The sequence below is a fragment of the Callorhinus ursinus genome, unplaced genomic scaffold (genome assembly GCF_003265705.2).
Source record: "Callorhinus ursinus isolate GAN/ISIS: 27379988/994484 unplaced genomic scaffold, GSC_fseal_2.0 scaffold21, whole genome shotgun sequence".
NCBI classification, from domain to species: domain Eukaryota; kingdom Metazoa; phylum Chordata; class Mammalia; order Carnivora; family Otariidae; genus Callorhinus; species Callorhinus ursinus.
Genome location: NW_027397083.1, coordinates 17,661,902 through 17,681,609, shown reverse-complemented (window position 1 = coordinate 17,681,609; position 19,708 = coordinate 17,661,902). Strand labels below are relative to the sequence as shown.

Genomic DNA, 19,708 nt, shown 5'->3' with positions numbered 1-19,708 from the left:
TCAGTGGTGAAAAAGGTAATGTTTATAGCTATGAAGGCCAACAAGTTCCTAAAATGTAGTCGCTGCAACAGTTAAGTCCACTGACAGCCTGAATATTTCAAAGTTCATTTTGAAATTTTTTTTTCCAGCTCAGAGAAGAAAACCTACATTTTAAGCAGAAAATAATACCTTGAAAAAGATACGTCCTCTTATTAGTCCATATGGAATAGGTCCATAATACCTGGAATCTGTAGAATTCTGTAGATTATCACCTTCTAACCAAACATGACCTGTTGGCACCTAGAATTAGAGAAGAAAGCAGCCCCTTTAAAAAAAACAAAAACAAAAATTTGGGTACTATAAATAAAAAGCATGTCTTTTGGTAGTAGGGAGAAATGTCCTACTAAAGTTCTTGTTTATAAAACACAAACCCTATGATTTGTATTTTTGCTTTTATTTCTTGCACAATAAAATATTTTACTAAATATTAGTAAGTAATGTTAAGATTTCATCATTTTAAAAGACCTATCTTTTTTGCCACATGGTTCCCAAACATTAATTTGTTACACAAACCCCAAACTGAGGTTATAAGAGATCAAAACAATGTGACAGGGTCATTAATTTAATAGACTTCAAAAGAGGTCATTAGGATGCTGACTGAAAATGTGCCCTCCTGTCTCTGGAACAGCAGAAGCAGGGCAGCCACTCACTCAGCAACATCCTGGGGCCAGTACCACGGCCAGACCTATTAGAGTGCTCATGATGAACTAAATGGTAATTGATTGTGACATCAATTACAAATAATCTCATCATTTTATTGGAGTGGGCTTGTCAGAATTCTAATTAAGATCCCTGTTCTGCCTTTGTACAGGCAATATCTTCAATGCATTATACTTCAATAATGACCATCAGGAACTAGAAGGACCTATTATAAAACCATCAGTTGTAAAATTAATGATGGTGACCTTCTACTGAATGAAAGACCCTATCTCCTATATTGTCCTATGTATTAACTGGTAAATAACATAAGTTTACATTTTTACTCAATGTCAACCATAAGAATATTTAGAACGTTACCTTAAAAAAAATGCGCTCTGTGATATGAAACATTTGCCCATTAATCTATTCTGTATAAACTTAAAAAATTACCTGCAGCAGTAATCCTTAAAGTAGCATTTTACAAGTTATTTTATAGTCTTTGTTACCCAAGAAAGTTGAATTATTGACCAGACCAAGATGATTTACTGGGAAGGAATTTATTTTCACTTTTCTTTTTGACTGGCTGTTTATTACTTGGGTACCTTATGTGAAGAAAAATACTCCTACTGGGTTAAATAAGAAATGACTGCAATTTTACAAAATGTTACAAATTACTGCTTTTAAAAGACTTTTTTAGAGCAGTTTTAGGTTCACAGCACGATCAAGAGGAAGGTACAGAGATTTCTCAACCATCTCCTGTCTCCACGCATGCACAGACTTCCCCACTATTGACATCCCCTACCACAGCGGTGTGTGAACACACATCAACATCATAATCACCTGAGGACCAGAGTTAACTTAGGGTTCACTCTTTGTGCTGTACATTCTATGGGTTTGGACAAATGTATGACATGTATCCATCATTATAGTATCAGAGAGTATTTCCATTGTCCTAAAAACCCTGTGTGAGCCGCCTATTATTCATGTCTCCCCCACCCCCCATCTCCCATATTACCTTTTGGAAAAATAAATGTATACAAGCATGTAAAATCTGAATTTCACTTTACATCAGAGCTTATATAATTTTGGAATGTCTTATGTAGAAATATTTGTCCAAAACAAGTTAATTATTTTCATTTACATACACTTAAATGTTAACTCTATTTGTAGATACTCTTTCCTGAAAGAGTATCAGATGCTATAAGATCACTTTTTTCCCCCCACTATTAGTGGAACTAAGTTACAGGTTCTAGGGCCAAAAGCAAGACTAATTCCTATCTGTATAAGTGGATTTATGTACAGTCAACCTTATTGTTCAGGTAGAAAAATGAATCCATCTCAGGTCACAGATAAAAAAATAGTGTATTTGGAAAAGCCATGTGTCATTAACATAGTCTCAAGTGCTACTATGGGAGAAGCTATAATATGGACATTTTTTATGTTTAAATTTCCATAGTTTCTCCTTAATATGTGTTTATTTCTGAGTTCTAAAAAATACGTAATAAACCAAGATCCAATATACATTCCATTTCTTCATGAAGCTCTCCCCAATCTTGCCTGCCCATACCAAATACTCTTGATGGTTTAGAGCACTTACTATATAAAGTCTGCCTTGCCTGGGTCCCTGGATTATAACATCTTACTAAACTGCTTGGCTTTTGTATAAGTCTATTATTTTATGACCAAATAAGCCAATAGACCGTAATCGTGTCATGATCTTAATTCTTTACAACACCTAAGTCAAAACTGGAACTCTGATAGCTGGTGGTATTTATTATTAATGTAAGTATAAATTCTTATAAAGCACAATCACTTTTGTCTGATTTTTGAATTCTTCCAAATTAGCGAAATAAAGTGATGAAGTGTTATCTCTGGTATAATAAAATTAACCAGTACAGAACGGAATCTGGAACATATTACCAGAAGCCTTTGGAAGAGTGTGACTCAAGCTATCTTGACCTAGTCCTTGATTGCAACAGGTGGAACATAAAGGAGGAAACAGTAGTGCAAGCCAGTGTATATACATGGCGTTCTGATTAAAAAAAAAAAAAACAACACTCATTTGATCCTTAAAACTGTGAAGTATTATTATTGATAGTTAACAGAAGTAGGTTCAAATATGGGGCATGCTAATTCCCATTTATCTGAAGCCTATACATTCTAATACCCATGCATCCATTTATAGTAAAGGAAATATCCTCTACCTCTCAGACTTGGTGCTTGATAGTACACAAATCAAGGAAACAGCCTCATCATCAATGGGACCTTTAATAAGAGCTTCTCTATAAACAGGAAAACCTCAAGTTGGATCTTTTAAATCAAAGCAGTCACTTTTGCTGACCTACCTGTCAATTACTCAGTGTCCAGTAAAAAATACATGATGATGAAATTATTCCGCTTATTTTTGGTATAGAGTAAGAGTGTACACTTTAAAAATCAGTTTTTTAGAGGTATACTTTATATAGTGTAAAAAGCACTCATTTCAAGTTTGACACTAGTTTTGGAAATGTGCATACCTACATAACTGCTAATTACAATCAAGATGTAGAACATTTTCATCATCCAAAAAGTTCCCTCCTATGCCAGTCAACCTCCCATCCCTATACCTGGTACCAGGCAACTAGTGAGATCTGTTACTAGAAACTAGTTTTACCTGCTCGTAAATTTAATATAAGTAAGATTGTACTATACATATTTATTTTGTGTCTGGCTTTTGTTCATTTTTTTATGATTAATCCAGTTGTATGTATTAATCATTCATCCCTTTTTATTTCTAAGTAGTATTCTATTGTAAATTACAATGTTTGCCCATGAATCTGTTGATGGTTATCTTTCTTTGCAGTTTGGGGCTGTTAAGAATAAAGCACTCTAAACATTAATATGTAAGTTCATTTCTTTTCAGTAAATACCAAGGGGTAAAATTTCTAGGCCATAAGTATATGCCTACCCTTAAACTTTTCCAAAATAATTAAATCATTTTTATACTCGCAGCAGAAATGTATGAGTATTCCTGTTGCTCCACAACCTTGGTATTTTCCTTTTTAAAAAATTTCTGCACTTCTAGTAAACTGTTGGTGTCACATTGTGGTTTTCATTTGCAGTTCTCTGATGAACATTTTTTTTCTTGTGCTTATTGTATCTTTTGTGAAGTGTCTATTAAAATATTTTTCCTTATTTTTAAAATGGGTTGTTTTCTTACTCATTTTAAGAATCCTTTATTTACCTTGAGTATAAGTCCTGTGACAGGTATTACAAATATTTCCTCCTAGCCTGGGTCTTTTTTTATTTTTTATTTATTTATTTTTTTTTTTTGCCATTTCTAATCTATTGTAAAGCTATACAATGTTTTCTAAGTTCTGTATATTCACTTGGTTCTTTTTGATATTTACCATTTCTTTCCTCATTATGTTCATCCTTGAGATCCTTGAAAATATTTAGAATTGGTGTTTTAAAGCATGTGTCTGTTAATTCCATTACTTCTGTTATTTCTGGATCTATTTAATTGATTTTTCTTCTGGTTATGGATTACACTTTATTTTTTCACATATCTTGTAGTTTGTGACTGAGCTGGACATTGATTTGTTGAGTGGATTCTGTTTTTACAGCGGGCTGAATGTTGAGGAGGTCTCCCTGTTTTGGGGGAGGCAGGTAAGGTAGCTGTGGATCAGCTTATTCCTCTCAAGCCTTGTTTTTAAAGCTTGTCAGGTTGGGTGTATCTCACACTGTACTCTTAGGGCTACTTTAGGCGTACTACTAAGTAAGGCATGATATTCAGGGATCTTTACGGAATGTGCAGGATATTCAATAAGATCTGTCCACTCTGGCTGGTCAGAACTCCAGTGGCTCTCAGCCCTGTGTGAGCTCTGGGAATTGCTCAGCTCCCCAGGCATTCTTTGCTCGGTCTCTACGTTTCACTGTAAGCAGGCACAATTTAGTATTCAGCTCAAAAGCCAAGAGAACACCTAAGGAGATTTACGGTGATCATTTGGTAGCTCTGTTTTCACAGGTAGTCTGATCCATAAGTTCCAACCACTTAAACTTCCCCTCTATACCAATCTGTCTTCAACTCAGCAAAACCCCTATGCTTTGGCTTGAATTTTACCTCAGTACCTTGTGAAATACCTGACTCACAGCAGGAGTCGGGGCAAGTATAGGGCTTCCCTTGTCTACCCTCATTTTAGGGATCTGTCCCATACTTCCTGCTATGCATTCTCTGAGAACAGCTGTTTTACATTTTTGTCCAATTTTCTAGTTCTCTATGGCAGGATGGCAAGTTCAGCATCAGTTACATCATCATTACTAGAAACAAATGTTCAAATTATCTAATTTTTTCAAGTCTTTATTATTTTTCTTAGCATACCTCATAACAATATGAAGAGAATCCTTGTGGTAAAAACTGAAAGTTTTTGATGTAAGGTAAAGTGTGCCTTTGGTATCTCTCTTTACCTTGAGTCCCTTTCAGTTGCATCCCCTGCATGTTTTTGTTCTACCCTTTCTCTATCAAAACCTCTAGAAAAGATCTGCCAAACTCAGCATGCAATTATGTCTAAATAAGGAAGTTCACTGTGGTATTGCTTGTATCTCAAAATTGGCAAAAGTATAACTATTCCTCAGTAGGTGCAGATCAAATAAAATATGGTTCATTTATATAATAGTAGACAGCTGGTTAAAAAAACTAGTAGATTTACATGAATACCATCAGTGAAAAAAGTTGCACGGCAATATGTATAAATGTTTAAAAGAAATCCACAAAAACATATATTTCAAAATTTACATTTTTATGACCAGTATATACTTAGAAAATTTAAAAATGTATATAAACCTCAACTTACCATGCAGTTATGTCCCGATTAACCCATCATATGTTGAAAATGCAGTTGACCCTTGAACACAGGGGTTGGGGTGCTGATCCCCCACCCTCCGACGCCAAGTCAAAAATTCCCATATAACTTCTGCCTCCCCCAAAACTTAACTATTAATAATGTGTTGACAAGAAGCCTTACTGAGGACATAAACAGTTGATTAACACATATTTTATATGTATTATATACATATTCTTAAATAAAATAAGCTAGAGAGAAAAATTCAGAAAAATCATAATGATGAGAAAATACATTCACAGTACTATAGTATAAAAAATCCACATGTACATGGACTCATGCAGTTCAAACCCCTGTTGCTCACAGGTTGACTGTATTTTAAGTCAAAAATGCATTTGATATACCTAACCAACCGGCCATCATAGCTTAGCCTAGTCCACATTAAATGTGCTTATTACAACACTCACATTAGCCTACACTTGAGCAAAATCATCTAACACAAGCCTATTTTATAATAAAGTGTAGAATATCTCAAGTAATTTATTGAATACTGTACTGAAAGTGAAAAACAGAATGGCTATATGGGTACAGGATGGTTGGCTGTAAATGGTCACATTACCCTCTTGATGGCATGGGTGACTAGAAGCCATAGCTCACTTGCTGCTTCCCAGCAACACGAGAGTATCATACTGCATATCAGCTCAGGAAAAGATCAAAATTCAAATTCTGAAGTACAGTTTTTACTGAATATGTATCGCTTTTCAGCACAATAAAGTAAAAAAAATCTTAAGTCAAACCATCATAAATTAGGGTCTGTCTGTATGTACACACACACACACGTTATCTTAATGTGGCTATCCTTTTCAAGTGATACTTGTACTTTAAAAAAAAAAATGGTCCATCACGATACAGGTTAGGAAGAGCTTTGTTGAATTAATTTTTTTTTTTTTAACCTTTGGTAGTGTGGAAAGAGAAAGATCTAACTTCCAATCTAGATAGAAGGTTTGTTTTTTTGTATACTATAAGTAAATGACTGCAATTAGCAGTATTGTCACCAGATCTCTGGATAACTAAAATATTTGTCTAGCTAAGAACTCATTTCTTTAAATAAACATAAACACATTTCTGGTATGGGTCTGAAATTCAAAACCTGACCTTTCTGGTACAGACAGGCAAAAAACAGAACAAAAATTTCCTTTCTTACTCAAAATGCAGTTATTGTCTCTGGGATTAAACTACTGATTATCACTGAATTGAAAAGTCAAACCAGAGGGAAAAAATTCTATAGCAATATTATAATATTAATAGATTAAATGGTAGTTTAAAATGTAGACTCCAATAAACTCATTTGTAATAAATGTCTGCAAATTACAAAAAATGGAATCCCTAATTCTGTGCCTTTGTTACTTCTCATAACCAAAACTTTAAATGGTTAGATTACTTTTTCTACCTTTGTCAATCTGTCATGCCAAACTTGAATGAATCTGTGAAACTGAGTAAGAATATATGAATATGTTTATAATGAATACCACATAGAAATTTTTACTTTGGTTCTAATCTGAATTTTCCCAGGGTCTCAGAACTTACTCTAAGGGCTAAATTTTAAAGCATTAAAAGAACCCTTAAATCATTCTTGTTTCTCCTTTCTACGTCAGAGGGTTTACTTCCTGATGTATGATAATACCTAATCTCAGGGCTGGACAAAAGAATCAAGCCTCTAGTTCTTAACTATACTTAACAGAGGTCTAGTTAAGTGCCTTCTTTATAGTACAAGCAACACATGTAATTGCCTCATGGCCTGCGGGTGTCCATTTAACAAAAGAGGCTTTGTGAACCAACCCACAGGTGTTACTTTTCTCGATTCAAGTGAAATCTGATTCAAGAGTCCACAATATCAGATAACACATTTACTAAACTGCAATCAAACTCATTTATTTAAGCAAAAAATACCTAAAGAAAAAGTCCGACTGAAGAATAAGATATTTGTATGTCTGACCTTTCAAAAATTTCAAAAAACAAAATTCTAATAGGTTTTTTTAATGAACCCTTTCTTTGCCAGGTATTTTATAATTTACAACCGACAAAGGTAGGGTATAAAGCCAAGGAGAGGGGAAAAGTTTTTGGAATCTTTTTTTTTTTTAAGATTTATTTATTTATTTATTTGACAGAAAGAGAGAGAGAGAGAGAGGGAGAGAGAGCAGAGGGAGAGGGAGAAGCAGGCCCACCGAGTAGGGAGCCCAACACAGGGCCCGATGCCAGGAGCCTGGGATCATGACCCAAGCTGAAGGCAGACGCCCAACAACTGAGCCACCCAGGTGCCCCTGGAATCCTTTTTTGACATGATTATTTTTCCTTTTCCTGAATTATAAAGGAAGAGAGGGACACACATTTTATGAAAGCAGTCAGAGAAAGCCTTCTTTTTGGCAAAAACAAATGGTGATCTATCAGTAACACATTATTTAATCTTAAGAGTATTTATTTCATTTTCCACACATATTTTAAAGATTTTGTTTTGGGTCTCATGGAATGATAAATGTGAAATATAAAAATGCATAATTTCCCTACCCTGGAAAAATGTCCACATGATGTACATTTCATTTTATATGTCATTTTACTCTAACAATGCCCATAAAATTGTTTTTTTATGTTACTATCTTCCAGGTAAACAGGATCAAGTCAAATTACTATCCCATTATGTGGCTAATGTATATTCTGTTTAATCATGACTTACATAACCAAAATGCAACCATGGTAAGATGTTGTGCACACAAACTATTGGAAAGAATAACTGGAAAATCAAATAATTTATTATGTAGTTCTAAAAGAACTTCATAAAACCTGGTATTGTATGATTCATGCAAAAGCGAAATTAGAAACACCATCACTAATTTTTGGAGTTTACTCTTCCTATAACACCAATAAAAGCTATAAACAAAGACGTATGTCAAAAAGTGAAGCACTGAATCCTCCCAGGGGCAATCAAGTAGAAGAGCTCTTGATAACACAAGGCAGAGAAAACGTTATTAGTCTTTCATTTAAAAAAATGGGAGTCTCAAGTGCTAACAGTTATGAGTATCCTTGAAAGCAAAACTCAAGGACGGTTTCACTAACATTGTATTTGACATTCTTCTTGGCACAACTTCTTGCCCACATTTGTCCACCCGAGGAGAATATCTGGAGTCCTAATGGTGGTACTCCCAAATGCTAGATGCATGACAAAGGGATTAACATTTATAAGGACCAGGCATGGAACAGTTAACACTGATTATTTCAATGCGTGCTATTTCTGTGTAGTCTTATTACTCTCCTATCTGCATTATTTATGGGGACTGTTACTGTCGTTCCCTACTTAAAAATGGTGCTACCTTGGATTCATTAGCCAATTATCACCAAAGAGGAATTTCACCAAAGTTCCAATAGGCTACAACTCCAGCACTGGGGTTGGAGTAATGATGGGGGATGCTTTTTACTAACATTCTTTCATTATCGGGACGCCTGGGTGGCTCATTCTTTCATTATCAAGCATCTCCCTGCTGAACAGGTTTAGAGCTTAATCTTAGACCTGCTCATTCTCATAGCTATTGCAAGCTAAGCTCCTTCATCTTTCCCCCAAGTACTTAATACCTCCATCCAGCCTGAAGAGGAATTTCTGATGGGCTCTAATTTAAGTATGGTGGTTAAAGATAGAGTCCACAGAGTAAGAAGAGTCCTAGACCTTATGAATATATTGCTTGCTTTGATCAACTCCTACTTACCCTTCAGAATTTCAGCTCAGGTTTTACCTCCAATCTGGAAAAGCCCTATTGACCCCAATCTGGATAAATATCGTCTCGTGTCTTAGCACAGCACCCTGTATATAATTCTATTACATCATATTATAATTTCTTGTCTGCTTCTCCAACTTGGCTACAAGCTTCTAAAGCTGAACTGTCCAATATGGTATCTGCTAGTAACACATGTGGCTATTTAATTTTACAAAATTCAAATTCAGGTCTTCAGACACACTAGCCATGTGTCCTGTGCTCAGCAGTCACATATGCCTAGTGGCTATCATACTGGACAGTCCAGATATAGAATATTCTGCTTTTGCAGAAAGGTCTATTGTATAGTACTACAGGCAGACTTACCTCCTCTAACATGGTTCTGGCCCTCAAGTAAGTGGTCAGTATTTATGGAATTAATAAATGCATAAATAAATAAAACTTGTGAAGTTAATGGCTGGCAAATTTTGCCCACCCCCACAGCTTGCTGAGGGGCATTTAAGTCTTCTCTTCCACCCCATCTCCCTGCCCTCTAAGTCCAGTGGTTGTAGCTGCTTCTGAGCTTATCCTCCTTAAAGATATCTAAATGCTGGTATTGGTTTGGGGTTAGGTACATTTGCACTCAGGGTCACAAGTCCATATTGGTCTATGTACCTACACCTACTTCAATTTTCTTTAGAAGTCAGGTCAAGTTTCAAGTCTCTTCAGATGACAGAAAATTTCTCTAATCCTTCCTGATTTGGAGATTCATATATACAATGTACAGGAAGTAGATCAGAATCTTAAGTTGCATCTTAGAATTTTAAATTGCTCACCCTACAGTTATAAGGAGACAAATTTGTTGCCTGGGGATGCAGGCACTAGCTGTAACAAACTAAATGATTACTACATTATTTTTTCTTTTCTTCTTCTCTCTCTCTCTTTTTTTTTTTAAAAGAGGGAGGACTAGAGAGGAGGAGAGGGAGAGAGAGAACTGAAGTAGGCTCTATGCCCACTGCGGAGCCCGACGGGCTCAATCCCACAACCCTGAGATCGTGACCTGAGCCGAAATCAAGAGTTCAATGCTTAACCGACTGAGTCACCCAGGTGCCCCGATTCCTACATTTTCTTACAATAGTCATGACAATTCTAATGCAAGAGGAAAGCACTCATACATGTAGGTTAGCAGTACAGTGGCTTGTAATGCCAACAGTTTCTTGCTAATTTATAATCTTCAACTGTCTTATAACATGCATACCTATTTTTGTTTATTAAAGATTTATTTGAGAGAGAGCACGAGTGGGCGGGGAAGGGTGGGGCAGAGGGAAAGGGAGAGACAATGCCAAGCGGACTACCTGCTGAGCATGGAGCCCGACGTGGGGCTCCATCCCACAACCCTGAGATCATGACCTGAGCCAAAATCAAGAGTCGGACACGTAACCAACTGAGCCACCCAGGCACTCCATGCACACCTACTTTTACATGTTATTCCTCCTTTCTATTCTTATTTAGTTAGATGATAGTTTAGTAGAATAAGAATGCTTTTACGGACTAACAATGAGTCACTGAAACCCACAGAATTACCCAGAGCGGTAACACAAGAACTTCATTTAGTTGCTTATTTCAAAACATTTGAACATATTCCACCTAGTCAACAGCAACTTTCCAGCAGACCACTGTATCAGATTAGGAAGTCACATGACACTTGGAATATATTCTCTTCACTACCATCAGAGATGGAGTCTGCTTCAGATGCTTCTACTGAACAGTAGCATTACAATTTCAGTCTTCTTAATTTCTCCCAATTCCTTTTAGGCAACCTTAAAGTAGAAAGGTCTCATATAACTTTCAGATAAATATACATAAATATTTTCATTTTACTGAACTGCATCACTGCCCCCCTCTACTCACAGCAATGGCACTGATTTCCCAACTTTGAGTGGTTAAAATATATTTAGGTGAACAAAACTGTTTCAGGAAGACTTGCTATTCTTTCAGCAGAAATGCTGATCTTTGTGCATATGTATATGAATATATATATACACAAATGTATTAAGATAAAATACATTTCTACAAAATAAAATCCTATAAATGTTATTGTTAAATAAGATTATTCTGAAAATGTTCAGAGAACACATCAGAAAATGCTTAAGTTGTGGAGACCTCGAAGATGATTATTTAATGTTAATATCAGAAGAAAAACACCTCAGAATCGTAAACAATAAGTCAAATTTATCTTCAGAATTGTGTTAGCTATAGGATGAAAAAGTCATGTCATCTCCGCAGTGAACCTCATTTTTAGCAAGAGAGTAAACATATTTCCTCCACATCAGCTGCAATCAAGGCATTAGCAGTATGCCATGATTGATTATCCTGGGACCCGTTGCTGAGAAATGGATGTGTAGTACAGGTTTTTATCACTATAGTCTGCAAAAAGCAAGTCCCTTGTTTAGATATCCTAGTTGTAATGAGTGACATTATTAGGTAGTTCTTCTATTTAAATGACATAAGGATTTAGTGTATCAGCAGCTTATAATAAACAAGCCCTTTCAACCTGATGACTCCTTTCCCTACACATGAGTACTTTTTGTGTTTATAATACAAGTGGTAATAGAACACCATATGGTTGTGACTTTTAGCTAAAGTAAATGACATTTAAACAAACAAAAACAGCATTAGGATATTCAAGGATCTGAACTATAACCTAAATACACAGTACACTTTAAGGGGCTATTAGTGTTAATATACGCTGACCATTTTCTAAAGCTGTTCAATTAGTGAGTTTTTCAGTTTGCTGATCAGTTTTTCAAAAATATTTTCCAGTATACTGTCAAACACCTTTATCACTGGCATATTGCCCCCATTTACAACTTTTAAAAACACTGTATTTTTATCCTGAGAACAATTTAATCAGTTCTTTCTGAAATGTAAAACTGTTTCTATTGCTTAGATCTCTGCCAATAACGATAATGATGTTGTTATTCATATATATATAATTTTTAAAAAGAAAAACAAGAAAGTGGGAATGGTACAAACAGAGAGCAGTTCAGAAGTTATTGAAAGAAAACAAGATATGAATTTGTCTTGCACCCCAGTGGTAGCAGAGATAGTAGCAAGAAGTGGTCTAATTCTGATTATATTTAAAAAATACAGCCACCATGATTTGCTAATGGATTGGATGTGCAGTGAAAGAGGAAAAGAGTCAAGGAAGACTCCAAGATTTATAACCAGAGCAAGCAGAAGAATGGAGTTGCCATTGCTGTGATGGGGATATGTGTGGGAGGAGCCAGTTTGGGAAAGAAGATCAGGAGTTTGGTTTTGGACATACTAAGTTTGAAGTGCCCATTGTATACTAAGGTAGAGATAGTAGGCAGACTATTAGATATAGGATTCTGGAGTTCAGGAAAGAGGTTGTAGTTGATATAAATTTGGGAGTTAAGTTAGGTAGTATTTAAAAGCATGAGGCCACCTAATGTGTGAGTGTATATGAACAAGAGAAGCAGTTTAAAATATGAACCCTTAGTTACTCCAAAGTTTGGAGGAACCAAAAAAGGAATCTCAGAAGAAACAGAAAGGAAAAAAACCCAGAGAATGTGCTGTCCCCAAAACTAAGTGAAACCACGTTTTGAGAACAAATATTTCAAATACTAACAACAGGTCAAGTAAAATGAGGACTGAAGTTGACCACTGGACAGATTAACAGTTGGGACCCCTGACAAGAACTGTTTCAGTAAAGTGGTGGGGACCAAAACGTAACAGGAATGAGCTCAAGAAAGAATAGGAAGTTCAATAAGTAGACACAACTCTTTCCTATAGGAGGATGTAGTGTCAAAGGAGTTTGTTTATATGGTAAATTTTATAGCATATTTGCTGATAGGAACTTACTACATTGCAAAATGCCTAAACTGTACCACAGTTACACCATGGATTAAAATCAGAGCCCTGGACTATCACACAGTGTTACCTTCAGAAAAATTATAAAGTGTTTTTCTCCATCTTTTCGTTAACTTTATAACAAAATTTCACCAGGTTACCTGAGCCCTGGCCCTATTTTCCTTAGGAAAATGGAAACTACAATATATAGGCTTTTACACTGCATTTTGCCTACTGTGCAAATCAATAGGATAATGACCATTCATTTTTTGTATTTCCTATTTGCTAAATGCTTCTATTTCCAACTAAATTATTTTTGGCAAATTAGTGGCTTTTAACTTCAAACTGAGGAATTCTTATAATAGAAAGGCAATTTATTCAAGATGTTTGAGCTGAGTATATATTTCTTTTGAAAGTCACAAATTAAGCTCATATCCTAGTAGCCAATGCTTAGCCCATAACCCAAAGCAAGAATTACTGGCCTCAATACCATTGAAATGAGCAAAACCCACTGCAACAGCACCTGATAGGGACTGCTCAGTTTCCAAATGCTTAATGTAAAAAAGAAATCATGGTTTGTTAAGTATTGCTGCCACATGGACTTTTAGAACTCCAGACTGAATAAAATGGTTCCACATCACTTAACCAATGTCTGTTTATATTCTTTTTTGCCAACTTAGGAACAATGCTATTTCTTTCATATGCTAAACTCTATGTTCTAGGTTCCAAATGACAATTTTGGTGTTTTCTTTCCCAAACACCTACTTAGGAGAATTTTTTGGGGGGGGCGGGGGGGGGAAGGCCTGGAATTCAAAACACATTTAACATTCATCATCTTTACCAAGCAGCTCAATCAAGATCTGAATAGTAATGTCTTCATCATAAACAACGATTTTTCTAAGATGATACATCGGTAAAGGAAAGAACCCATTTCATAAAATACAGCACCAGTGTGCTTCAGAGATAACTGAAAAAGGGAACCCTCTAGAGGAGGAGACCCTGCAAAGGTTTGGATATCTCTTCAGAATGCTCCAAACTTGGATGAATTTTTGTTATAAATCACCTTGATTAATGGAACACATTTGCTAAAGTGGTTCTATAATAACTACACAATTCTTGTTGCTCAAAAAACCCAGCCTAGAAAAACTGGTGGAGGTAGGGAAGTCTTCAAAAAATCACTGGCTTCTCTTTTAGGACCAATACTGTCCCTGATCAGAAATAGTTCCCTTTCTTTTTAAAAAATAATGAAGACAAATACATTTTAAGGGAAGTACAATTTGATGAGATGGGAGTATAAATAATAATAATCAGTAGAGAATATTTTGGGAGAAGTAGTAGTAGCATGGTAAGGAATATAAATTCTCTGTGGAGCCAGGCTACTTGTGTTGAATTCCAACCTTTTTTTTTTTTTCACTGTTTGAAACTGGGCAATCTGTTTAACCTCCCCATTGTCCACTACCTATGTTATTGGGTTGCTATTGTGATGATTATAAATTAACCCTTGTGAAGAGTTTCAACAGTATCTGGTACAGATGAAATATATAATAAATGTTGGCCAATAGTACTACAATTATGTCTGTCATTTATAAACATGCAAACCAAAGTGACTGGAATATACCTAGAACAATATAGCAGGGTCCTCTGATTTATCCATTCATTGAACATAAAAATTCAATGAATATTTTCCTTAAATAGAATATTCAAAAAAATTTACATCTTATAGTCCTCTGATTGTCTTCTCAGATTACTTAGTAAATATCTAATCCCCTGATATTCTTCCTCTAATAAATCTTAAAAAGAAAACAACAATTGTGTGGTGTTTAAGTACCCAGATAGCAGATGCCATCACTTATATGTTTTGTTGTTCTACCTACTGATATGGGTATGTTCTACCTATCGATACTTCTACCTGAGTATATGCTTGTTGCTAAAACAACTTAAAAATGACTAGAATGTCTCATGAAATGTTAACAGTCATATGAAGGTGAAATCATTGTGTAAAATTCTGACATTTTTGAAGAATAAAAGGATACAATGTCCATGATGAAGGTCATAGAAAAGTAGGTTACCTGATACCACACTATCACCTTCAACATTATCACCATCAGCTAACAATTACTAGTATATTTAGCACTGTGGTAATAAACATTAAAAACATTTGCACTGCTGAACCATAATCTATTATGATGGTACAAAAATAACAGATTTAATAATCTATTGATCAAACTTACAAGGCAATCAGAGGCTATTATAGTTCAAAATAAATACACAATGATCAAGACAATTTAACTCTTAATTATTTGCTTATATTGGCGATGAAAATAGAGGTAAAGTTAGTTAACAGATCTAACAGCTGCATCAATAATTTGAGGGTGACACAGAAAATTTAAAGAAAAGTAAAAAACTAAGTTTAATTATTAAGGTAAGACAAGTATATGCTGAGTAAACAAAAGGCCACCCTCCCCTGCCATAAGCTCTGTCATGGCAGCCATGTGATCAGTGAGAGGAGCTAAAATTACATCTGCTCTTCACTCGTCCATCCTGCTGCTCTTGCTTTCTTCTTCAAACTAGATAGTCAAGTTGACTAGAGCAAGGTATATACAATTTCTAGCCTAAAAATTTAAGTAGGATTTAAAAAGACTAAACTATAGACTTTGATTTTACCAGATTTGCCACTAACAAGTCAGTGGAAAAATTTTCTAAGCCAGGATCCCAGATGGCATTTAGCTGGCATGTCTCCTTTGTCTTCTCCAATCTAAGACAATTTTTGTCTTTCCTTGTTTTTCATGACCTTGACATTTTTGAAAGAGTTTTAGTTATGTTGCAGAATGACACTCAGGGTTTGTCTGATATTTTCTCATGATTAGACTGAGGTTACACTTATTTTGCAAAAATATCACAAATGTGATGTGCCTTTCTTAATGCTTCATTTCAGGGGCTACATTATGTTGGTATGTCTTTTTATTGGTGAAGATAACCTTGATCACTCTTAATTAAGGTGGTGTCTGCTAGTTTCTCCTCTACCAACTACTATTTGTCCCTTTGTAATATCTTGAAAGAGATACCTTGAGACCGTGCAAATAAACTATTTTTCTCAAACTTTTGCCCAAAATTTTGACATCCATTGGTGAATCCTGCCTGCAACAATTATTGAGATATTTATATATGGTTTTAAAAGAAACTAAAATATATAAAATATAATGGCCAAATTGTTCTGGATACAAACATACTTAAATTCTACTGAATGCAGCATTCTAACTTATATTCAAAATGTGAATTAAAGTTATTTTCTTTTGTCAGTGTGTTCCGTTAATATTAATCAATGAGTAATAATTAAAATGTTACTTACATAACTATGGCTTTTAAAGAAATCTGATGGACTATTGGTGAGGATTTTGTCTCCTTCCAAACCAATTACTCTTTTACAAATGTTTGATTTTGGATCACTTGGGCTTTTTGCAATCACAATGTCACCTCTGAGGGGAAAAAAGTCAAAGAAAGGTCAGTGTTATTTATTAAACATAAATACATGGATGGCACTGCTATACTACTTTTATAACTTAAACAAAGCCACACCCTTTATCCTCTCACATATTGACCCTCTCATATATTTACCAGCTTTGAGAAACTTTGTGACTGAGTTTTATGGGTCAGAATCCAACAGGAGTAGTGGAAAAGCTATTAGAAGATTTTAAAATTTCTGGTAATTCCATAACAACCATCTTCTTGTACTTTATCCACTATGTGTTACTTCTGTATCCAAATTTTTAGAACCAAAACTATAGAAAAGCAATTTCACATAAGTACCACCAAATTAAGTAAATTTTACTGTCCAGCCATTAATACTGATTGACTCTAGAGCACATAAAAACATAGGAACAGCATAAATATTTCCCTAAAGCTCAAAGAATCGAATTACAGCATATAAATAACAAGATAATTTACAGTATAGTCAAAAAAAACTTCTTTTGGAGGAAGAACATCAGAAGACACAGCCAAATAAAATGCTAAAAGCTGCCCAAACGTATACTACAAAAAGTAAATTGGTATATCAAACATATACTACCAACATGGGTATGATTACATGTAGAAGGCATGATTCATGGGAGAAGTAACAATATACATGTATTAGAAGAAAAAGAAAAATCTTTAAAAGTGTAAATGAAGGAGGCAAAATGGAGGAAGGAGACAAAATAGGACTAAATGCTCACCAAACAGAACACAACACTCTTTCTGAAAAAAAATGAGTAGTAAGTGAATTCTGTCGACTAACACACATATTTGAAAGGATTTAATTATCTATATTATCTGTACATAGTTCCATAAATAATTTGATGTTACTTATAATAAAAGGTGCATATATCAAAATATCAAAAGCCATAAAAATAAAAGGAAAATGACAGTCAAATAAGAAACCTAGTTATCGCTATATATAAGTATTAATAAGAGTTCTAAACCTTTTGGTAGCCAAGTCAAAAATGAAAATCTGATTAATTACACAGGAATGATTAACTAACAAAGTTTAGTTTGGGAGGTAAAACAAAATTGTCTTAAACACCTAAATCAAAGAGGAATACACAAGAAGGATTCTCATGTAAGGTAATAATATAGACACCATCCTCCTCAGAAATTTTACAGTAATAGTATTCAGGGGAATGATAATTTCTTGTGGTTAGAGTTGAAAGCTATTAAAACACTCAATTCCATATTTGCATGTAATATAAGGCTGCCCTTTTTTTGAAATGGGATAAACTAGTCTCTTTTCAACCAAATGGAACCATGCCAGTGGAACTTTCGGATGAACAAGTTTGCAAAGATTATTACACACTAAACAAAGTTGATTTTGGCTAGCTTTGGGGAAAGAAATGTTTTCTGTGGGTGTTTTATTCAGCTTACATTTTTTAACAAAATAATCAATATGATCCTTAAATTCTGTACTTACATGGCAACATAAAAATCATAATTCAGTCAAGGTAGCTTTTTTAAAATATTTAATTATTTTTAAAAAATTATTTATTTTTTTAAGTAGGCTCCACACCCAATGTGGGGCTTGAACTCACAACCCTAAGATTAAGAGTCACATGCTCTACTGACTGAGCCAGCCAGGCACCCAATCAGTCTAACTAGATATACGTATAGAGCTTAGATCAAAGTAATTATTCCTTGGTTTCTCAACTCTTTCAAATAGGGTTTTAAAAGGAACTTAATAGAAATTTTCCTTTCTCATTTATAGTTATAAACATGCTTATTATCCAACTAACTTGTAAGCTTTTGGAAAAGGGTCAGTATCTTATTCATCTCAACATTCTCTGTACTGCATATCTTATAAATTAGGTGCTCATTAACTATTTGGTGAAAGAATAAGTAGTAATAGTAATAAGAGACTCTTTTAAATATAAGTGTTCTGTGCATTTAACTGAAAAGAGATCCATGTGCTTTAGATACCAGTTATGCAGACTTTCATTTTTCCTAAATGGATGGCTATTCTAGCTTTAGAAACAAGCAGCTAGCTAATGGATCTCTTGCCAAGAGTCATCAGAGATTCCCCTGAAATCTCAGGAGTTCTGTGCTACAGATAAAAGAAAAAGAATACTCAGAACAGTACTATTTTTAAAGGTAAACTTGCCAACTGACAACCTTGGTTGTAAAAGTTATTTGGTATATGTCATATAAATGCCAGATTTTAAGCTGTCCTTCAATCTAAGGGCCCCTTGATTGAACCAAATACAAAATGAAACCTTCCAAGAATCTTAATTAACTTACTGAATGTAGTTATTTGTATTACCCATCTGAATGCAAAGATTATCTATTTTAAAAAAAAAGATGATTTTGAGCTATTCATTCACAATCTATTTAGCCAACAAGTTCAGCTCCTTGTTAAGGATGCTCAAGGACTAAGAGTAAAATCATGTCATTAGCATGGAAAACAGCAGCTTATCTTCATGCTGCTGTGATGCTAGGCCTCCAGTTAATCCAAAGACTGTATGAAGTGATTTGGATACAACTTAAAAAGAAAAGAAAGCTAGAACACAACCTGTTATGTAAGTCTTATTTTATAACCCCATAATTATCAATTAGGTGTCTTGAAATTATTATGAGTAAAAGATGTGAAGGAGAATTTTACCTAGGGACGATGCTAGACTATACAGCTTGACCAAGAGATAACTTCTATTTACAGAATCTAAAATGCGAAGAACAGTTTTACACCATTCTTGATGACTTTTAGGTAATGTGAAACAGACTACAGAAAAGGCAAATAATGAAAGAGGAGTGCTTAAACTTACTTATACCATAAGCTAAATACCAACTCTAGTGAGCCAAATTTGAAGTTTATGGAAATGAAAAGGTGGTATTATTTTTTCAGAATTATGAAAAACTAATGAACCCAAAATTTTAGGGAATCAGAGAGGTGCCCTTTAGAAAATACATTAAATTACTAATACTTGACATTGACTCAGAAGGAATAATATACAGTTAAGTAGAATAAACAGTATCACAGGGACTGGAAACACCATTTAGAATAGGATTTTTAAAAACTTAGTTGCTGTGGAATTTGAGAAACAAGACAGAGGATCATAGGGGAAGGGAGGGAAAAAT

At 34.7% G+C, this 19,708-nt stretch overlaps 2 protein-coding genes across 14 annotated transcripts in view; one reads left to right on the top strand and one right to left on the bottom strand.

Annotated features, from left to right (window-relative positions):
* The window catches only part of DNAJC24 (DnaJ heat shock protein family (Hsp40) member C24), a 64,832-nt gene extending 60,891 nt beyond the window's left edge, over positions 1–3,941 (top strand). The window contains exon 7 of one of the 2 annotated variants that reach the window (XR_012381854.1): positions 851–3,941. The gene's annotated coding sequence lies outside the window, so the exon portion shown is untranslated. Of the gene's footprint in view, positions 1–128; positions 264–850 lie in introns of those variants that run through there. The other variant, XR_003209688.2, reaches the window with a different exon arrangement.
* The window catches only part of IMMP1L (inner mitochondrial membrane peptidase subunit 1), a 74,465-nt gene that overhangs the window by 812 nt on the left and 53,945 nt on the right, over positions 1–19,708 (bottom strand). For all 12 annotated transcript variants that reach the window (XM_025878824.2, XM_025878823.2, XM_025878827.2 and 9 more), the window contains 2 exons: positions 16,461–16,587; positions 169–279 (listed from right to left, as the gene is read on the bottom strand). In XM_025878824.2, coding sequence (XP_025734609.1) covers positions 169–279; positions 16,461–16,587 — 238 coding nt within the window. The remainder of the gene's footprint in view (positions 1–168; positions 280–16,460; positions 16,588–19,708) is intronic.